The 19,172-nt window shown below is 29.7% G+C and overlaps 2 protein-coding genes and 2 long non-coding RNA genes across 4 annotated transcripts; 2 read left to right on the plus strand and 2 right to left on the minus strand.

Moving 5' to 3' along the window:
• Positions 1-271: 271 nt before the first annotated feature.
• LOC141523890 (uncharacterized) lies at positions 272-941 on the minus strand. Its single transcript, XR_012478625.1, has 3 exons — positions 777-941; positions 534-711; positions 272-426 (listed from the first exon to the last, which is right to left on the minus strand). It is a non-coding gene; the product is annotated as an uncharacterized LOC141523890 (long non-coding RNA).
• An 899-nt stretch (positions 942-1,840) lies between these two features.
• Positions 1,841-3,147, minus strand: LOC141523891 (uncharacterized). Its single transcript, XR_012478626.1, has 3 exons — positions 3,035-3,147; positions 2,881-2,961; positions 1,841-2,180 (listed from the first exon to the last, which is right to left on the minus strand). It is a non-coding gene; the product is annotated as an uncharacterized LOC141523891 (long non-coding RNA).
• Positions 3,148-3,189: 42 nt separating this feature from the next.
• LOC141523889 (uncharacterized) lies at positions 3,190-6,184 on the plus strand. The gene is made up of 3 exons (XM_074237459.1): positions 3,190-3,329; positions 3,392-3,450; positions 3,559-6,184. The coding sequence occupies exon 3, from the start codon at positions 3,565-3,567 to the stop codon at positions 5,332-5,334; it is 1,770 nt and encodes a 589-aa protein (XP_074093560.1). The 5' UTR covers positions 3,190-3,329; positions 3,392-3,450; positions 3,559-3,564; the 3' UTR covers positions 5,335-6,184.
• On the plus strand, positions 5,382-8,135 carry LOC141524048 (uncharacterized). Its single transcript, XM_074237692.1, has 4 exons — positions 5,382-5,657; positions 7,274-7,340; positions 7,383-7,790; positions 7,867-8,135. Exons 1-4 carry the CDS (start codon positions 5,382-5,384, stop codon positions 8,133-8,135), a joined length of 1,020 nt encoding a protein of 339 aa, XP_074093793.1.
• Positions 8,136-19,172: the final 11,037 nt, after the last annotated feature.

Consider the following 19,172-nt stretch of genomic DNA (forward strand, 5'->3'; position numbering starts at 1 on the left):
TACAAATTATTAAAAAATTTTTTTAGCAAAAAAAATAATATTAGGTGAGCAATTGAAATAAAAAAAAATTAATTATGATATTATAATTTTTAATTATTAAGTTGTATGTCTAATAACATTATATTAATATGATTTATATCTATATAAACATAACATTTATAAATATAAAAAAATAAATATAAATAAATTATCAAAATAATTATTTTTTATAATTTGAAATTTTTTTGATCATCAGATTGACTCCATGCATTTGTATAGTAATTTCTTCTTCATCGGCTTTTCTTTTTTTAGTTTTTGTTTTGTCTTGGGTTGCTTCAACTTTTTTTCGATGGCTCACACGAGCATCTGCCGCTTTCAGAGCCGCTTGCAAAATTGCGGACCAAATTTGATGTGTCACTTGCCCTGGGAATGTTGATACCATGTAATCTGAAATTAACATTTTATTTTTTAATTCTGAAAATTTTTATAAGAGAAAATTTTTATTTTTTAATTATAGTTGATTGAAGTAGTTAGAAAATTAATTTTAAACTTGCCATATAAATCATGATTAATTCGTTTTTTGATAATTGCTTTTTTAGATCCGACGTTGGACTCCTTTTTATAAACATAATGGACGATGAGATCCTCAGCAAACAATCTATTTTCTTTTAAAATATTTCGGACGGTTTCTTTAATGGATACTTCATTTTTAAAATTATTAATCCAGGATTTCTGAAAAAAAAAAAAATAAATGAAGTTATTTAAGGTCTTATTGGATTTGCGCTTATTATGCTTACCAATTCATTGCGTTTTTCGTCATCGAATGTGTCGTAAGCGTCAACTTCTTCAAACGTCCGAAATGGTAAGAAAGACGGTTTCACAGTGGTTACAAAGGCTGTAAGCCTTTCATTTCTTTCAACTTTCTGTTCTATCAAACTATAAAAATTTAAATCATTAGAATATCATAAAATTTAGTTCTGTTTTCGGAGTTAAAAGTAAATAAATTATTGATTATTTACGTTAATTTTTAGATATACTAGCTTGCTCTTCGTTTATTTTTCTGTAAATAAAAAAGGATATTAAGCATTACAGAAGAATATAGAAAATTGTTAACTTACTTTAGACTGTTATTAAAAACTCCCAAATTATATTGTATTAATTTTAATGAATCCAATATTTGTGTTGCTACTTGAGTATTTAGTAGAATTGGTTGTGAATTGATCACAACGGGTTTCAATTTTTCTGTGGGAGTAACCGTAGACGTTGGCGCAGTACTAGCTTTTGGAGAACGCGATAAAATTATAGTTTTAGCGGCAGTAGTAGATCTTGGAGAAGCGGAGACAATTATTTTTCTTTTTGGTGTTGCTGGGTTGGACAACGCATCGTCACTTTCATTTCCTAGAAATATTTATGCTATTACAAATAAAGAAATGAGAATTATAAATTCTGCAGTTTTATATTTGTTATTTAGCATTTAATTGCAAGAAACTATAAAATTAGGTAAAACAAAAAATAGCGTAAGATCTCCGACTCATGTTTGAATATACTACACTTACCAGCGGCTATAAGAAAATATTAACAATAAACATAAATAGATATGATTTTTTGCGTAAGAAACATTATATATTTATTCTTACACATACGTTTAGCAGTATAATAAAAATTAATTCTGACCGTATGTACTGTTGAATTTAATGAACAGCTACGTCACTCGGAATATTTCAGCCACAAATTTAGTTGCTTGTTTTACTTGTACGTAAGTGAATAATCTGACCTTTATCATATTTATTCAATACGGACAAAATTGTTGATTCAAGAGTCGGTTTTTAAATACCAGGATTAAACTATTTTACCACTGTGAATATATCGACGTTTATGACATATAAGGTAAAAGCCCCAGTATCAGCTCATATACCAGTACCTGATCACTCCATGCATTTGTATATCTATATTTGTGAATATAGATATACAAATACATTGAATGAGCAGGTACCGGTACATGAGACGATACTAGAGCTTTTACCTTATTTTGAATGATGAAAATCATTTAATCCTGGATTCAAATACTTGCCTTTGAATACAATTAAACAAATAAAAATTAACAATGACTCGCTTTGACCAGCATTGCATTATTTTTATTCGTCGAACTGCATTACACATCCAAAATAATAAGCTGGTTTTACATGATGAGTGTTGTTTTCCTGTAGCAGATAAGATTATGTATATAAATAAATGTTACTGTACAACATTTTTTAATTCAAAAAGATAAAAGTTACAAGCATAAGAAGAAATAATCACAATGCTAATAATGAAACTTTAATTATAAGGAACAAAAAATACGGGCAAATTAAAAAGGTCTTTTACTTGAAATATTAATATTAATATAAATTGAAATATTAATATTAATATAAATTGAAGTATTAATATTAATATAAATTGAAATATTAATATTAATATTAATTAAAATATTAATAAACTAAATACTTCATTCTTCATACCACTCATTAGTGTCTACACATACATATTACTCACACATCATTTAATCCCATTCATTTACATACAAACTTTAAAATTGAAAATATTTTTAATAATTAATGCAACATTAAAAATTGAAAATATTTGTATTGTGTTAAAATAATAAATCAACGTAAATTGAGAAGACATAAATAAAATTTGTAATAACATAAATAAATTATTAATGAATAGATTGAATTTAAAAAAATATATGCACAGATAGATTTTATAATTTTTAAATGTGCATTTTTTTTTTAAATAATAAATATCCCATGATTTACTCAATAATCAATACCACGTAGAAATTAACACTAACAAGAGCAATAAATTGCGAGAAAAAATGAAACAATAACTACAAACTTACATGAAACAGTAAAAATAGCTCACCTTTTTTTCCTGATTCATTGTTGAACTAAACTGTTAGATAATATAGTACAATCTTTTACAAGTTTTTACAAGTACGAAATTCTATAAAATAATTTAAAGTAAAATATTAGTTACTGAAAAGTTTTATTTCTACTATTTTAATATAAAACAGTACCGGTCTAGCGAGCATCAACGGAATAAACTAAGACAAATTTTTTATTCTACTATACTATTATTGTTATTGGTCGGAGCGTCGGAGCAGTAGCGATAGGATGAAAAGAATGTCGCTTTTACAATAATGTCATGTATAGTTAGATCAGCGAAAGCGAAAATTTATTATCTAACATATGCGCAGACGCTCAGTTCTGAGAAATGCTCACCGTAAAGTTAAAGAAGAGATTCTTATGCTGTGCGCACTATACCATATTTATGTCAACGCGCGTTTACAAGGATATGATATACACACACAGGTAATATCATATTTTGTAATCAATTTTATCAATCATTTAATTATATCCTATGAAAATTATAGATATCGTTAAAGTAATCACAATATCAAGGTGGATATTTTGAGGAGATTTAACAACTCAGGTAATTATGTTTATTGATATTTATTTTTTAATTTTATAAGGTTATGTTCGCTGCTCACTAAATGCAGTAGTTTTTAATAATTATAAATTATTTTCATTATTTACTTAGGATAAGATGAATCTATCCGTATACAAACCAGAACTCCGTCCAGGTTCAAGGAAACGATGGGATTTATTGTCCATGAATCACAGGAGAAAATTGAGGAAAGTATTTTTTGATGAATTAGACAATAATACTAATAATAATAATGATAATAATAATAATGTAGAGTCTGTAGATCCGCTATCTTTTTTCACTTGTAGTATTAATGGTAATGATCAAACACAACCTATTTCCTCTAGAAAAAGTCCAGAATTTTTAGCGACTACGCAATTTAACTCTGTAATAAGTGATTTTACTCAAAATAGCTTCGATGAAAGTACCAACAATAACCAAAAAAGTAACAACATTGATATTGACAATGATAATAGATTTGAACCCTTGGAATTTCAATCATTCTGGGATTTTAGTAGCAGTGACAATAATACAATAGAATCTATTCCTACTAAAAAATATACTGAATTTTTAACATCTACCGAACAATTAAACTCAATTTTAAACAATACTTGTAATAATAATTATCATGTAGACTGTACAGATGTAAAATCATTTTCTGAAAATTCCACGGCGTCTTTGATGTCAGATCACCATGCAAAATCGTCAGTAGCTTTTCAAAATGATAATAGTTTTAAAAATAGTACTTCGGATAATACCAGTAATGACATTACAAATTATTGCAAGCCTACAGAAACTGTGTTTAGTGCAGAATCATTCAAAGCTAATTTAGCAAAAGGTTTTTTCAATACAAAAATGAACCAAGTTCAAAGTAATACGATGTTGAAGATTCTACATACCCACCCACAACTGAACTTCTTACCCACAGACTGTCGATCATTATTAAAAACCCCTCGAGAGAAAATACAAACAAAGATAATTCCTCCGGGAGAATATCTTCACTTAGGACTCGAATCAACGTTAAAATCAATTTTATCTCTTGTTTCTTTAGAATCGATTCCCCGTGAATTAATAATTGATTTTAATACCGATGGCGTAGAGTTAAATAAAAATATTCAATTATGGCCCATTCAAATTCGCGTAATAAATTTAAGTCACGATAAACCCGAGCTTATTGGAATTTATGAAGGCGTAAAGAAGCCTAATTCTTTTACAGATTTTTTTTTGGATTTTGTGCAAGAAGTAAAATCTATTGAAGAAGAAGGCGGTATTATTTTTAACGGTAATTTAATTTATCTTAAATTTCGGTGTTTTATTGCAGATGCCCCTGCTAGAGCTTATGTTTTAAACCATGCTTCACATGTTGCCACATATCCCTGTTCAAAATGTCATGTAGAAGGTATTACGTTTCATAAATCCAATCGGTTTGTCGGAATTAATCATAAATTAAGAACTGATTTAGAATACAGAATGTTATCAGATGTTGATCATCACAAGGGAAAATCGGCTATTCACGATCTGCCAATTAATTTAGTTAATCAAGTTCCGTTTGATTATATGCATCTTGTATGTTTGGGTGTTATGAAAAAAATTATTGGGTCAATATTATTGGGAACATCTATAACTAAAAAATTACCGAAATTCAAAGTCAACATTGTGTCAAATAGATTAATAACTTTAAATTCTTACTGTCCCCGTGAATTCGCAAGAAAACCGCAAGAGATAGATAATTATTCAAAATTCAAAGCAACAGAGTTTCGCCAGTTACTTTTGTTTACATTCGTTGTAGTTTTCAGAGGCGTAATCAGTTCTGATCTATACAATCATTTTTACTACTGCATGCATCTATGCGTGTACTACTTAATGATTCATGCTTACCTGGAAATTTAGACTTTGCTGATGAAGCGCTCAAATCTTTTGTAAACCATGCCGATAAAATGTACGGATTAGACTTTCTCACTTATAATATACATGGGCTCTTACATCTTGTATCTGATTATCACCAGTACGGTTCCTTAGATTCAATTTCAGCATTTCCCTATGAAAATTGCATGCCCACAATTAGAGGATATGTTAGAAAACCTGATCAACCATTAAAGCAGATTCATAAAAGAATTAAGGAACAATCGTTTATCAATAGTAATAATAATGATACTTCTAAATTATTTAAAGCATATGGAAAACATGATGATGGTCCAATTTTAAGTCCAATGGTAAATAATTCAACTCAATATGCTAACTTGCAAACTCCAACATTTCTTTTTCTATAAAAATCAAAATAATACTTTTATTACAAATAAAGATAAAATCGGGATTATTAAAAACATAATATTTTACGAAAATCAATATTTTTTTGCAGTTCGTTACTTTAAAAATTTAAATTCTTTGTACAATATTTTAAATCAGCCTTCAATAAATTTCCAGGTTTTTTTATGTACATTGTATGACGAAGTAGAAATAATACCATATAATATTGTAAGAAGTAAATGCTATAGAATGCCATTGTGGGTAGAAAAGCCTTTCACTGATGAAAGCATTAACGATGAACAATTAAATAATGCATTTGTAGCTGTTGTAATGTAATAAGCTCAATTACTTAGCAATATGTTTTAGTGGGAGGATTTTGACAATAATATTATTTTAACCCTTAATACCAATATATTTTATTATCTAATGCAAAGAAATTGATTGATTGATTATTATTATTATTATTATTATTATTATTATTATTATTATTATTCACATATTTACTTTAAAATTTCAATAGCTATAATGAAGTAACTGTATTAACTTGTATGATATTTTCAGTAATTATCAATAGCTTTTATTGCAACGTCGTTGGATTTTTCAACTCTGTCATTTATTTTTCCGGATATCATGTGATGAATTGGAGTTTCACTGGGCATCATCAGTTCCTGTTCTGGTTTCATCTCACTGGCAAAAGTTTCACCTACATATTCTGAGGCTACATTCAGCGAAGCAAAATTTCATAATTATATCTATGATAATTATACCAAACATGTGTGTAACGATTATTTAATTGGAGTAAATTGTTAATATTACAGAGTCTAAAAACTATTAATTAAAATAAAAAATAATTTTGGGCATTTCATATGAATATTTTTTCCTTATGTATTTTAAAATTACTTTCATTTTTACTGTTCTTTAAGTGAATAAAAATAATTTATCTCAAAAACAAATTTTTTTCTACCAAACTCAATTATTTATTTGGTAAGCTTTTTTTAATCCGAAATTTCATTTTAAGTATAAATTTTCAAATGATCTATGGTTTCCAGTTTTTTTATAATAAATAAATGAATAAAATAATTACTAATATCTGAATTAATTCTTTTAAATAATTCACAAAAACATTTTTGTTTTTAATTTAATATAAATTTTTAATTTAAATAGATAAGACAATATATTTTAAGAGTAATTTAATATAATATAAATTTCTTTGTATCAGTATTATTTTAAAGTTCTACATTTTCAGTTAACTTTGGACTTAAAATTTTATTAAACTTAATAACTATTTTGATAGAAAATTGTAGCTCAAATTACCTGAAAGTTAATGGAATAAACTTTCTCTGAAACTTTTGAGGTTAAATTTATGACAATCTGTCATTGAAATATGTCTTCAACTTGATATCAATAATTTGCACTTCAAGTCTTTCCGGAAAATTGTCGTCAAAATACGTCTGTAGATGGACGTTAATTTGCAGTACAAATTGTAAGCAAATTTCCGTCAAATGTTGGAAGAGCAAAAATTACTGTAAATTTACCGTAAGGTTGATCGAAATTATTGCTCAGAAAACATTTGCTGAGCAAGTGTGGCTATCAGGGGAAGTGTGCAGAAAAATATCCTCAGCCGATATTCTTTAAACTGTCGTCTATCGGTAAAAAAGAGATCATCTCTACTTTATTCTGTTAAAATGAAGGTTATGTTAAAAGAATAATCGTATCGTTGATGTGTTCAAAGTGTCACAAAGATATAACATTATTAAATAAATTTACACAGTTTGACGGAGAGTTCTTTTTATCGAATTTTTGTTTACAAGTGATTACAATGCCAAAGTTTCGCGATCGATGTTGTAATCCACATAATTTGGAGAACCATCGGAAAACATCATCTTTGCGTAATGTACCACAAAATTTAGCTAATCGATTCAATTTGTCAACTGTTGATCGAATATGCAGTTCATGCTATAAAAAATTACTTCATCATTACGCTGAAAGTCTTTCTGATGAAAGTGATGACAATGAACCCGATGAGCGTTCTGAGAATGATGAAAATATTCTTACCGGATCTATAGAAGTTGATAATTCCGGAGGCAATAACCTGACAGGTATTTTTGAAGCTTTTATGTTTCGATGTTCAACTATCATTGTTCTTTGTATTTTCTATTGATTATTTTTTTTTAGATCCAACAACAAGTGTTGGAGAATCACAAATTCAGCAAAGTAGTTCGTCGTTATCTGAACTCAGTTTGGAAATAACTCGTCCGATCGTAAATGAAGCTTTATTATTATTAAACCAATCTCCATTGCTAGCTAGAAGAGTAAATGATGAAACGTATTTAAACAATAAAGTTTCTCGTGTTGCTGATAGTTTGAAAAAGGCATTAGGAATTCCAAATCCTGTAGATTTTCAATGCAGCAACACAGATGCTGCTGAAATAATTAAAAATTAAGAGAAAAGTTCCATGATACCAATGCGACCAAATCTTTACGTATACAAATGTTGACTCTTATGCCGTCAAGTTGGAGTATTGAGAAGATTGTTGAAGTAATGGGCACAACTACGTATATGGCGCGATTAGCAATAAATCTTGAAGCTGATAAAGGAATATTATCAATACCTGAAAAGAAAATGGGTGAGATATTGACTTACTAACTAATTTTTGTTTGAACAATTTATACCTATTTATATATAATTTTAATCATCACTCAATTTTTCAGGGCATGGATTATCTGTTGAAGTGTCATCAGCTGTTATAAATTTTTATAATGACGATGAAATGAGCAGTCCTATGCCAGGGAAAAAGATTTTGTTTCATTGCGTAATGATGATGGTACGAAAATTCAAATTGAAAAACGCTTAGTACTCTGTAATTTGAAGGAGTTACATAAGATATTTCAATCAAGATTTCCCGGAATTAAGATCGGATTTTCGTCATTTGCATCTTTACGTCCAAAACACTGTATCTTAGCTGGTGGTTCGGGGACTCATACAGTTTGCGTTTGTTCTATTCATCAGAATGTCAAATTAATGATTTTAGGAGGTAAATTAAGTCGATTAACAGAAGGTTCAAATATGCCATTGAAAACTTACAGCGACTGTGTGAATGCTATTATCTGTGACAATCCCAAGACTGAGTGCTATTTCAATACATGTCTAAATTGTCCAGGTATTGACAACATAAAACAATTAATTTTCATAGAAATGGATAATCATGCAATCGATGAAATTCGTTACAAACAATGGGTGTCTACCCCAAAAGTAACTCTTGAAACAACGCTGAAAAATGCTTCGGATTTTGTTGATGATTTTTGTGATAAGCTTCTTGGTCTATTACCACATAATTTCATTGCAAAAGAACAATCGGCATATCTAAGAGCGCTAAAAGAATCGATAACCGATAACGAATTCATAGTAATTGTTGATTTTGCTGAAAATTATGCGTTTATTGTTCAATGCTGCACCGGGATTCCATTGGAATAACGATCAAGCAACAGTTTACACAGTCGTTATTTATTATAAGGTTAATAATCAATTAACTCATCAGAGTATGGTTATAATTTCAGACTGCTTAAACCATGATTCTATTGCTGTCCATGTTTATTCTGGAATTATTTTCGACTTTATCAAATCTCTTTCGCCCACAGTCTCCAAAGTATTTTTTTTTCGGATGGTGCACCGCAATAGTATAAAAATTATAAGCATTTTAGTAATTTATCCCATTATCGTGAAGATTTTGGTGTACCAGTTGAATGGAATTTTTTTGCAACGGCTCACGGCAAAGGTCCTTGTGACGGAGTCGGTGGGACGGTTAAAATGAGGGCCTCGAGAGCAAGTCTGCAATTACCACCTGATGAGCAAATATTAACACCTGTACAATTTTTTGAATGGGTGTCAAAAAATTTGACAAATATAAATGTGCGATTCTCAACAGTTGACGCCTACAATCTGATGAAAGACAAACTAGAAGATCGTTTTAAAAATGCCAAAACCATCCCAACAACACAGAAAATACATAAAATTTCGCCGTTGGAAGATGGTATAGTGGAAGTTAAGTCATTTTCTTTTTCGGATCAGTCTTTAACTCATAGCACAGTGAAAAAAGAAGACAATCATTAAGTAAAAAGAAATAAGGAAATAGATGTTATCATAAAGAATAGATGTTATTGTAAATAAATAAACTAATTAATGAATAAATAAATCAATAAATATTAGAACCTGGTCAGAAGAAAATGTTTTATATGAAATACATTCACGGATAAAAAGGTGATGTAAAATTTGTATCACTGTAGACGCTAATTTTGTATCTAATGTATTATGTCCTATACTTTACTATACTATGATACAGCATTTTCTATAGTAGTGAACCGAATATAGCATCACCTGACGTAAAATTTGTATCACTTTTTTTCCGTGTTGATTTCAGGACAAGTAATAAAAGTGATTTTTATTTATGTAGAAATATGAGGTTGGAAGTATGAATTTAAAAAAAAAAAAATTTTGGAAGATAACGACTTAAAATTTTCGAAAGATACATTATTTTTAACTTCTGAAGTTTCACGAGTAAGCTAAAAAAATTTGGCCGAAAAGTTAAAAAAATAAACTAAATTGTAAAAAAACTTTTTTTTTAAAAAAGAAAAAAAATTAGAAGCAATAGCGATCACATCCTGAAATATGCGGGGATCACTGCGGAATTAGTTGAAGTTTTTTTAGAAAAAAAAAAAAAAAAAAAAATGGTCCAACTTTGAGAAAATCACGGTTTTTTCAAAAAAACTAAAATATTTCATATATCTGGGATTCTGAAAATTTTTTCATATTTTTTTTCAAAAACTACATTTAAAAACAAAAATTTTGAATAAAAAAAGTTCCCAAACGGTCAATTTTTGAAAAAGTTCTAGCATTTTAAAAAAAAAAGAGCGGTTTTTTTCGAAAATTCGTAACTTTTTTTGAGTTTGGAAAAAAAATTTTTAAAAATTCTGAAAAATGTCTTTCGGGGGGTAGAAAAAGATAGAAAATTTTTAGCGAAATCGAAAGAGGTCAGGTAATAAATTTGTCGATTTGGCATGGAATGACCCATATATAAACTTTTAAACTAATGGCATTTTCTGAACCAGCTTGACGAACTGAGTCAGGAAATAGCGAAATTTTCTAAAAGTTGCGTAATGAGGACAAATCCAATAGTTAGATTTCTATGAAATCTACTAAAAATTTCATTAAAAACCTACAGACGAATAGGTTATTTTAAGCTTAGGTAATTAAAATGACATGAAAATCAAAGCTTGTTCAATGGGCTTTAAAATGAAATCTAGAAAAATTCGATAAGTTATTTCATTCAAAAGTTATGCGCGAAAGAATCTGCCAAAAATGAATTTTTAGGATTATGAAAATTTTGAAACTCTGTCATTTCTAAACTACTCCACCGATTAAGCTCATCTATGAACTTGGCCTTGGTCATCGTCTAAAAATAAAGTATGTTGAGTTTGAAACGGATCCATAGAGAATTAGAGATGCTATCGTCCGGATAAGCCGCGTTATATTGTATGAATGTATATATATATATATATATATATATATATATATATATATATATATATATATATATATATATATATATATATAGTCTAATAGGAAAACAGCATAAAATATTATACATACTGACTCCTTTAATAAAAAAGGACTCTAAAAGACCATAGATCAACTCTGTAGATTTTTCTATGATGAAATCATGCAAGCCACTTTGTCCTGAAAATCAAATTAATAGTAATTAAAGAATCAAATTAATATTAATTTAAAAATAATAGAAATTTGGATATTTACCTGGCTGATCATATGCAGTGATAAAAGGTGCTGTGTCAATTTTCTGCTCATCTGAATAGTTGACATTGACTTCGGAGACTATTGTTGCGGCGGCCTCCTTTAAATATTCCTCTAAACTCTTTGGTATAGAGTGTGTTGTGTCTTCTTTGATAAGTTCGTCTGCTAACGATAAAGCATCAGTGAAAGACTTCTCTCCCTGACATACTTGGCTGGACGCAACCAAGGGACCCTCGAGGATTCTATGTGCCCATTTATCCATACCAGCCATAATTTGGCTATCACTTACGCAACAATCAAAATCAGCATACTTATTATTATTATCAATTGCTTTGCGCACAAACGTATCATACGCGTTTAAAAAACACTCATCACTAACGTCTTCCCAACCGTTTTCCATGTTTTATTTTAAATTTGAAACTCTGCAGAAAACTCAAAAAGACTTGTTTGCTGTAGAGGAAGCTTGAGAATAATGTCCTTTCCCAAAAATAGTAAAGCTTTTGTAAGCAGCCCTTCCCCTCTCCCCACCATCTTAGTTTTGGTCATCACATGGTATTTTTCCCTCACCATGGTATAGTGTAGGAGGATAATATGGAAAATAATGAATTCCTGTCCCCCAGAAATTATCTTTCCATACATCCTTTACTGTCATCGGATGTTCAACTATCCCAAAGTCTAGGGAAGGAGAGTTTTTCATCTCAACAATTTTTGTAGTGGGGTTGAACTGCATCAGAAAAGTAAGATATTTCAAATCTATGGTTTTTGGTAATTTCTCACAGTGGGTTAAGATAAAAGCACATGCTAAACTATGGAGTGATGGGGGGTCTTGTTTCACTTTCCAAGATTCCTGCTGATAATAGCTTTCTTCTAGTCCTGCTGGTACACATAATTGTGGGATTTTAATAGAATTTTCAAAATAACTCGTTTCGTCATTTATTAAAGCTAAAAACTACCAGTTTTTGTGTACTCCAGGCTTATCTGATTTACATAACTTACAACGATTTTTCTCACTCAAGGATTTTTGAACATGAATTTTCGAAATGGAAAACTTGTAAACTGTTGTATTTATTTTTATCCTCCGCGTGATTATCCGGCGTCTACACTCAGTTAGCTCATCTTGTAGGGTTTTACAACGTAATGGTTTTAAATTATAAACTTGGAAGGACATTTTCAGATTACACCAAAGAATGCGACTAAAAGCCTAAACAAAATTAAAAACTTTTCAATCGTTAATAGCGTTTTTCCTCTTTTAGTTATATTCCCCCTCTATCATTATATAATAATATACTGTATGGTAATTGGTTTAGAATATCCCCCTCTCCTTGTTAAAATGCTATAAATAATAGATAGCTATAGAATACATACCCCTTCCCTTTTTAAAGTTATTAGAACTATTTTGTTACAATTAGTAGTCAGTTTCATCTTGTAGCTCCTAACGCAAGTATTGAAAATGGAAAGTCACCAGTTTGTATATTTATCAAAAGTAGTAGCATTGAATAAGTCACAAACCGAACAGGTGTGTTGTGGCTTAAAGTATAGTGAAAATAATTTTTATTCTGTGGTTCAAATAATAGCTACTCATTCAAGAAGCCTAATTCAATTAAATTTAAACGAATGGAAGAAATCGTACTCTTCATGTGATACATTTTCAAACTATTTTCATGAAGAATTAAACACCAACTTTTATCGAAAGTTCTGTTCTATTCAGTGCGAAGACCTGAGAATTGCCTTTTCCGAATTTCAACAACAGCGTTTTATTATATTAACTCATCAAGATACACGCATTTTCTTACTAGCCCAAACAACAAACACATTAAAGTGCATCAATCAAAGTATCAACCATTGGCTCGACCATCTTGAGCAACTTCCTATTAGGGACTACATAAACACCATAGAAGAAAATATATCAAGATATATTCTGAAAAATCTTGTACCCAAGACCAGAGAAACACCAAATACAAATACAATATTAAAATATTTTGAAAAACATTTTCTAGATTTATTCAAATATAACGAGAGGACTCCTTCAATTCACAGTAATCTTGGAGATCTTGGGTTTACATTTTTCTCGGACCTGCTACACCACCATGAAGAACTTGTTCAAAAAATAGTACACAAAGTTGACAATCAGCTGTCTCAACGCTACAGCATGTATTATAACACCGACGAAGGACAAGACATCGCCGATTAATATGGACCCAATATTTTTATCTCTAATATTATCATTATCATTACTATTATTATTACTATTTTCATTATTGTTTTGAGTGATATTATTATCATCAGCATTACGTTTATTACTAATTATAGATGAAAAAACCTGTTTTTATAAGTATGAATGTGAGTGTGAAGAAAATTGGTAAATAAAAGAAAATATTATATACTTGTTGTTTATTATTTAATTATATATCTTTCATCAGATATAATTTTATTGTTAAAATCTAAATCTATAAAATCAGTAGATCCTAAATTATAACTATCTAAATTATAATTTTGCTGCTCTTGCAACAAATAGTTAATCCAACGAGTATGGTTATCATCGCTAACAATATTAAATTTTTCAGTATACATTGTTCGTGATTGAATCTCACACTCAATTAAATATCATAAATTACAATCTCCATATTTCTTTCGCATATTATAGAAATGATAAGTTCTTACAATATTTTTCATTTCCCTACAATGCGCTCCACAGTATTGATATTTTTTATGTAAAAATTTTTACATTGAGAGTGATAAACATATGCTCGACATGGGTGTATAGGAAATACAATTTCATTATATAAATATGTAATCATCATATTCCATTTATACATATACATGAAAAAAGTATTAATCCACATATTAAATCGAACACAGTAAACAATAAGATTCTTAATGTAGCCACGTAATACTATGGATACAATTTTCTAGTATGACTTCTGCTGATCCTCGTCCCCGAGGTTTATATAACAACACACTTCTACAAAACCCCCTCCTCACACCCCCTGCTGCGACCAATTTTAAAAAAAATCTCATCAGATCTTCAAAAATAAATAGAAAATCCTACATCTTTTTCCCTTTAACCCCATGCCATTACTAATTTATGACATTCGTCTTTATCACCCCATATTGTAAAACCTCTAGCCACTTACAGGAAAAACTTCAGGTCCAAAATTTACCAAGGGAATTCCTTCACACGGAGAAAGCCCTCACCGCGGGGAGCGGAAAAGGTCTGGCGTCAGTGGCCGAGGAGTGGGGGTTTGTTGTGTCTCGCCCTCCGTGCCCCTAACTACTGTTATGCATTACCAACATTAGGTTGCTACCTTATCGACGGATATTGAGTAGGGTTTCTGTTATCTCCAAGGTGGGTTTTGTGCTCTTTTTTTACCGATGGTTGGGGTGTTGTCATCGATTTGGTGATCGATATTTACCGACTATTGGGGGGGGGATTATCATCGATTTCACCGACTGTTTGGAGATTATCATCGATTGTTTGAGGTCAAAATGCTACCACCCCAACAGCAGAGCTGATAGCGTGTATCAGCTGTGATGTTGATGTGATATGCACTTATTTGATGTGATGATGAATTTTGTATATATTCAAATGACGTTAAGTGTAAGTATATGCGAGAACGTTCGATACTTACGCGGCTCTGGTGGTATGAAATGTAGGTATTGAAATCTGTTCATCGATTTGTGGTTAGTTTTATCGCCAGTCCGATGTCTACTAGTGATCTATGTTATCGACTGCGAGTATCAATTGTCGGTATTATACCGAATTGTGTTCTGTTTTATCGATATGTGATTTTTTTAATTTTAACGTTTTTTTTAACCCCCCTACTCTCTCGATTACATCATGTTTTTTAACGTCATCCGACAAGTTTAAACCTGTTTTTGGCGTTGTCGTCGTTGGGAGGGGATCGTTGGTGGGGGGTTATACTTACTTGCCTCCAAATTTCAGTCCTCTGCTTGCAGTTACTTCAATCAGTCGTTCAGTTTAAAAAAACTTGTGTCTTCCCATATGGAAAAATTTCTCTGAAAAAACTCTTAAAAAGTCTTCAGAAGTCTGAATAAGACTTTTTGAAAGTCTTACTTTCTCTGAAAAAGACAAAAAAAGTCTTATTTTTGGTGAATAACTTTGACTAAGTCTGACAAACTCTGAAAAAGTCAAACATTCTCTGAGATTTGGGACTTTTGAAAAGAGTTATAAAGACTTACTAAGACTTTTTCAGATTTATTTAATTAAATGAATTAAGCAAAATAGAAAGACTTTTTCAGAGTTTTCAAGTATTAAAAAGACTTCTTGAGCAATACCTATTCAATCAATTAAATATTCTTAAACAAACAATTACACTGTTGCAATAGAGATAATTCTACAAAGGTTTTATATTTTATTTTATCGAAAATTTTAACTTACTGACAATTAATCTTCTTTCCTGTTACACAGTAATAGAATATATTTTATTTTGAATTCATTATCGATTGAAAAAAATTGAGTCAAATATTACACTGATAATTTTATAGTAATTATTTATATTTTTCTTGGTACATATATATTAACAAAACTGACTGTTGCAATAGTTCTTTTTCTTTATTGCATTTGAATATAAGTTATTGATACAAAATTATTAAGAATAAAATATCTAATTTTATTTTCAGCATGTTGGTTGTTACAATTAAATTCACACCAATACCATTGTATATTGAAACTCTAATCTTAATGTACTATCCAATTTTTACATTTATAAAAACAAAAGACCCTAAGAAATTGGCAATATTTTTCCATAGCTTATTCTACAAATACATTTATTGACTTTATCTGTGTTAGTAATATCAATATTTTTAAATCTAATTTTATTTGGTATATAAAAATATAACATACAACATAGTCTACAACAGAGAAGAAAAATTATGAAAAAAAAAAAAAAAACAAGAATTTTTTTTGACAACTATTTTATAAGTTAATGCATCACTCATTATCAAAAACGTTATTTTGTTTAGAAAAAATTATCCTTAATGCTAATATTATTAACACTACACTTACATACACGATCGAGGCATTTTTTGGCAACATTTATTACTATTTATGTATAATTTTTTTAATCACCATAACATCCTGGTGGTATAAAAATCATATAATGTTTGTTTTGTACTGGAGTTAACATACACGGTTGCGATATCGTTTTTGCTTCACAAACATTCAACTCTTCAGTAATTAAACATTCTTCAATATTATTTACAGTAACATTTCTCGATGAATGAAAGTATTTCTTTAATCTTACTACTTCCTCAAGAAATATGTAAATTTTTTTTTCTGCTTTATCTGAATTAAAGAGACAAACGTTTTTAATTATCCCTATTTTTCCACTTTCTAATAATATTACGGAGTCATTTATTTTTGCGCATGCTCTATAATTTTTCGATGTATATCTCTTGCCGTTGTAGATAAATCTATTAAAAGATTTACATGTTTCAGATCTGTTTACAAGTTTTCGCTCGTTATCATTTAAATTATATTTTGTACCTTTCCCAATCAGTATGCAGCCGTCCACTTCAAAAGTATTTTTCAATCGACCTGTCAAATTTCGTTCACAAAATTGTGAGAATGAATTACTTATATTAATCTTATTTTTAAATGGTGTTATTGCTTTCTGGAACATGTATCGTCTGGCAATTTGAATAAGGATTTTATTGGGACTTTTTCGCAATTTCATCAGAAAGTGATTTTCATTTTCAAATATGAAAGTATTGTGACACTTTAACGGACCTAATTTTATTACACTTTTCACCAAATGTAATAATAGGTGAATATTGTATGTCATTGCTTGTGTACCAAAATATTCTTCATATAAGACTACGTATCGCAAAATCAAAGAGACAGATGTATCTAGCTCATCAAAATTAATTCGATCAGATAGTAAAATACGAATAGCTTCCACCAATGGAGCTAAATGTTCTAAATACTTGTAGGGAAGAATATCTTTTAAGCATATAAGTGAATAGAAAAGAAGCCATGATCTCCATTCAGTTGCTTTCCACATTTCCCGCTCTGTTAATTTTCTTGGGGATCGAGTTATACACGTAGGATGTTTAAAGTTTATAAGTTTAATATTAATTGCTTCAAGTTGGTTCGGATTTCCTACATAGTAATCTTTACTGAATGAAGACACTAGAATTTCAGTATGCTGTTTTATTACACCTAATAAAATAGCATGCATATAATCAGGTGACATCCCATCAACCATGTCAAAATAATTTAGATTTATTAACGGTGATGGTCCCCACACACCCATGATATAACTACCAAAGTCACTTTCACCAGCAAGTAGCATTTGTTCTTTAACTGATTCGTTGGTTCGTTCTTTTGGAACAACCGTTGTTATAGGAAACTTTTGAGAGTTGTTAATACGCACTGTCGGATGTTCGCAGAATGTGCAACCATAAGAACCATTATATTGCTTCATGTTTAAAATTTTGCATCTTGCCACAGAATCTACTACGGCACATATGGGAATAAACTTGCTGGTTACTGTTTGTTCTTGTAATTTCCATTCTACACCTTCGTCTGATAGTTTATTCGCTGCATCAACGAATAGTTGCAAAAATAATAACATGTCTAGCTCTTCTTTGTCGACCCATAAACCAGTCATAATCATGTGCTTAGATTGTAGTTTCAAAGGCAACTCGTTAATACTTGCATAGATGGGCCAAATAGAAAGCTTACTGAATTTTGATGGTTGACAACCATCAGTATTGAAAGTATATGAGAAGTTATATTTATGTGATAAAGGGTTATTTGTTGTAGATAATTTTTTATATATCTGGCCATCACTCATACTCTGAAGATCATTGTTGTTTTCATTATATTTCTTATCTTGAAGATTAGCCAGGAATATTTGTTGCACTTCTGGATCTTCTAATATTGATTTCAACTGTAAGGAGATGTCAAACGTCAAAAAATATGAAATATCTGGCGGTTTCTCACTATTGTCGCAAATTGGACACTGTAATCCGTTTTTATTTAATTTGTCTTGAGCGCCAAAGTAATGATGGCATTCACGACAATATACATGGTAAGCAAGAATATCTTCATTTAGTTTTAAAGTTTTAAATAACTTATATTTTGATGACGGAACCACGTCATTTTGGAATAACGTGTTAATCATGGATAACATACTAACAATAGTTTTCCACGTTAGAGATTCTTCAACTCCTAGTGCGACAGCCATCATTAGAGCATCTCCCTGCGTGATTGTCGTACACTTACATAGTGGTTTATAGTAATCGTAACTCGCGCCTTCTTCCTCATCTTTTTGCTGTAAAAAAAAATAAAAATTAGTCATTCAGTTTTTCTATGGTTTCTTAAATTATTTAAATCAGCCGAAATTATTAAAGATATTGGAAGATCGTTAAATATTTAAACAAAAATTAACGATAAAAGTAACTTTATAAATTATTCTAGAGTAATATTTTTCAGAAATTTGTCGAAAGCATATTAAGATTAAAAAGTATTTATTCAACAAAAAAAAGATGATCAATAGAATTTTCACCAAAAACATAATTAATACATAATTGTATATTATTCGCCCTAAATAAAGCTAATTTTATTTCTCGTAACTCTACAATTTGAATCACTTAACAAATATTATTCAGATTAATTGAATAGTGAGGAAGATTTCAGTACATCGCTTTG

This window comes from Cotesia typhae, unplaced genomic scaffold (genome assembly GCF_013202065.1).
Source record: "Cotesia typhae breed Kobodo isofemale line unplaced genomic scaffold, CoteBio_Ctyphae contig_22, whole genome shotgun sequence".
Taxonomy (NCBI): Eukaryota; Metazoa; Arthropoda; class Insecta; order Hymenoptera; family Braconidae; genus Cotesia; species Cotesia typhae.

Bases quoted from the DNA above. Each gene is read 5' to 3' on its own strand.
- LOC141524048 (XM_074237692.1), top strand. From the start codon at position 5,382: ATGTACGGATTAGACTTTCTCACTTATAATATACATGGGCTCTTACAT. The intron at 7,341-7,382 runs GTAAAAAAGAGA...GTTAAAATGAAG, and splicing joins CTTTAAACTGTCGTCTATCG to GTTATGTTAAAAGAATAATC. The intron at 7,791-7,866 runs GTATTTTTGAAG...ATTTTTTTTTAG, and splicing joins CGGAGGCAATAACCTGACAG to ATCCAACAACAAGTGTTGGA.
- LOC141523889 (XM_074237459.1), top strand. From the start codon at position 3,565: ATGAATCTATCCGTATACAAACCAGAACTCCGTCCAGGTTCAAGGAAA.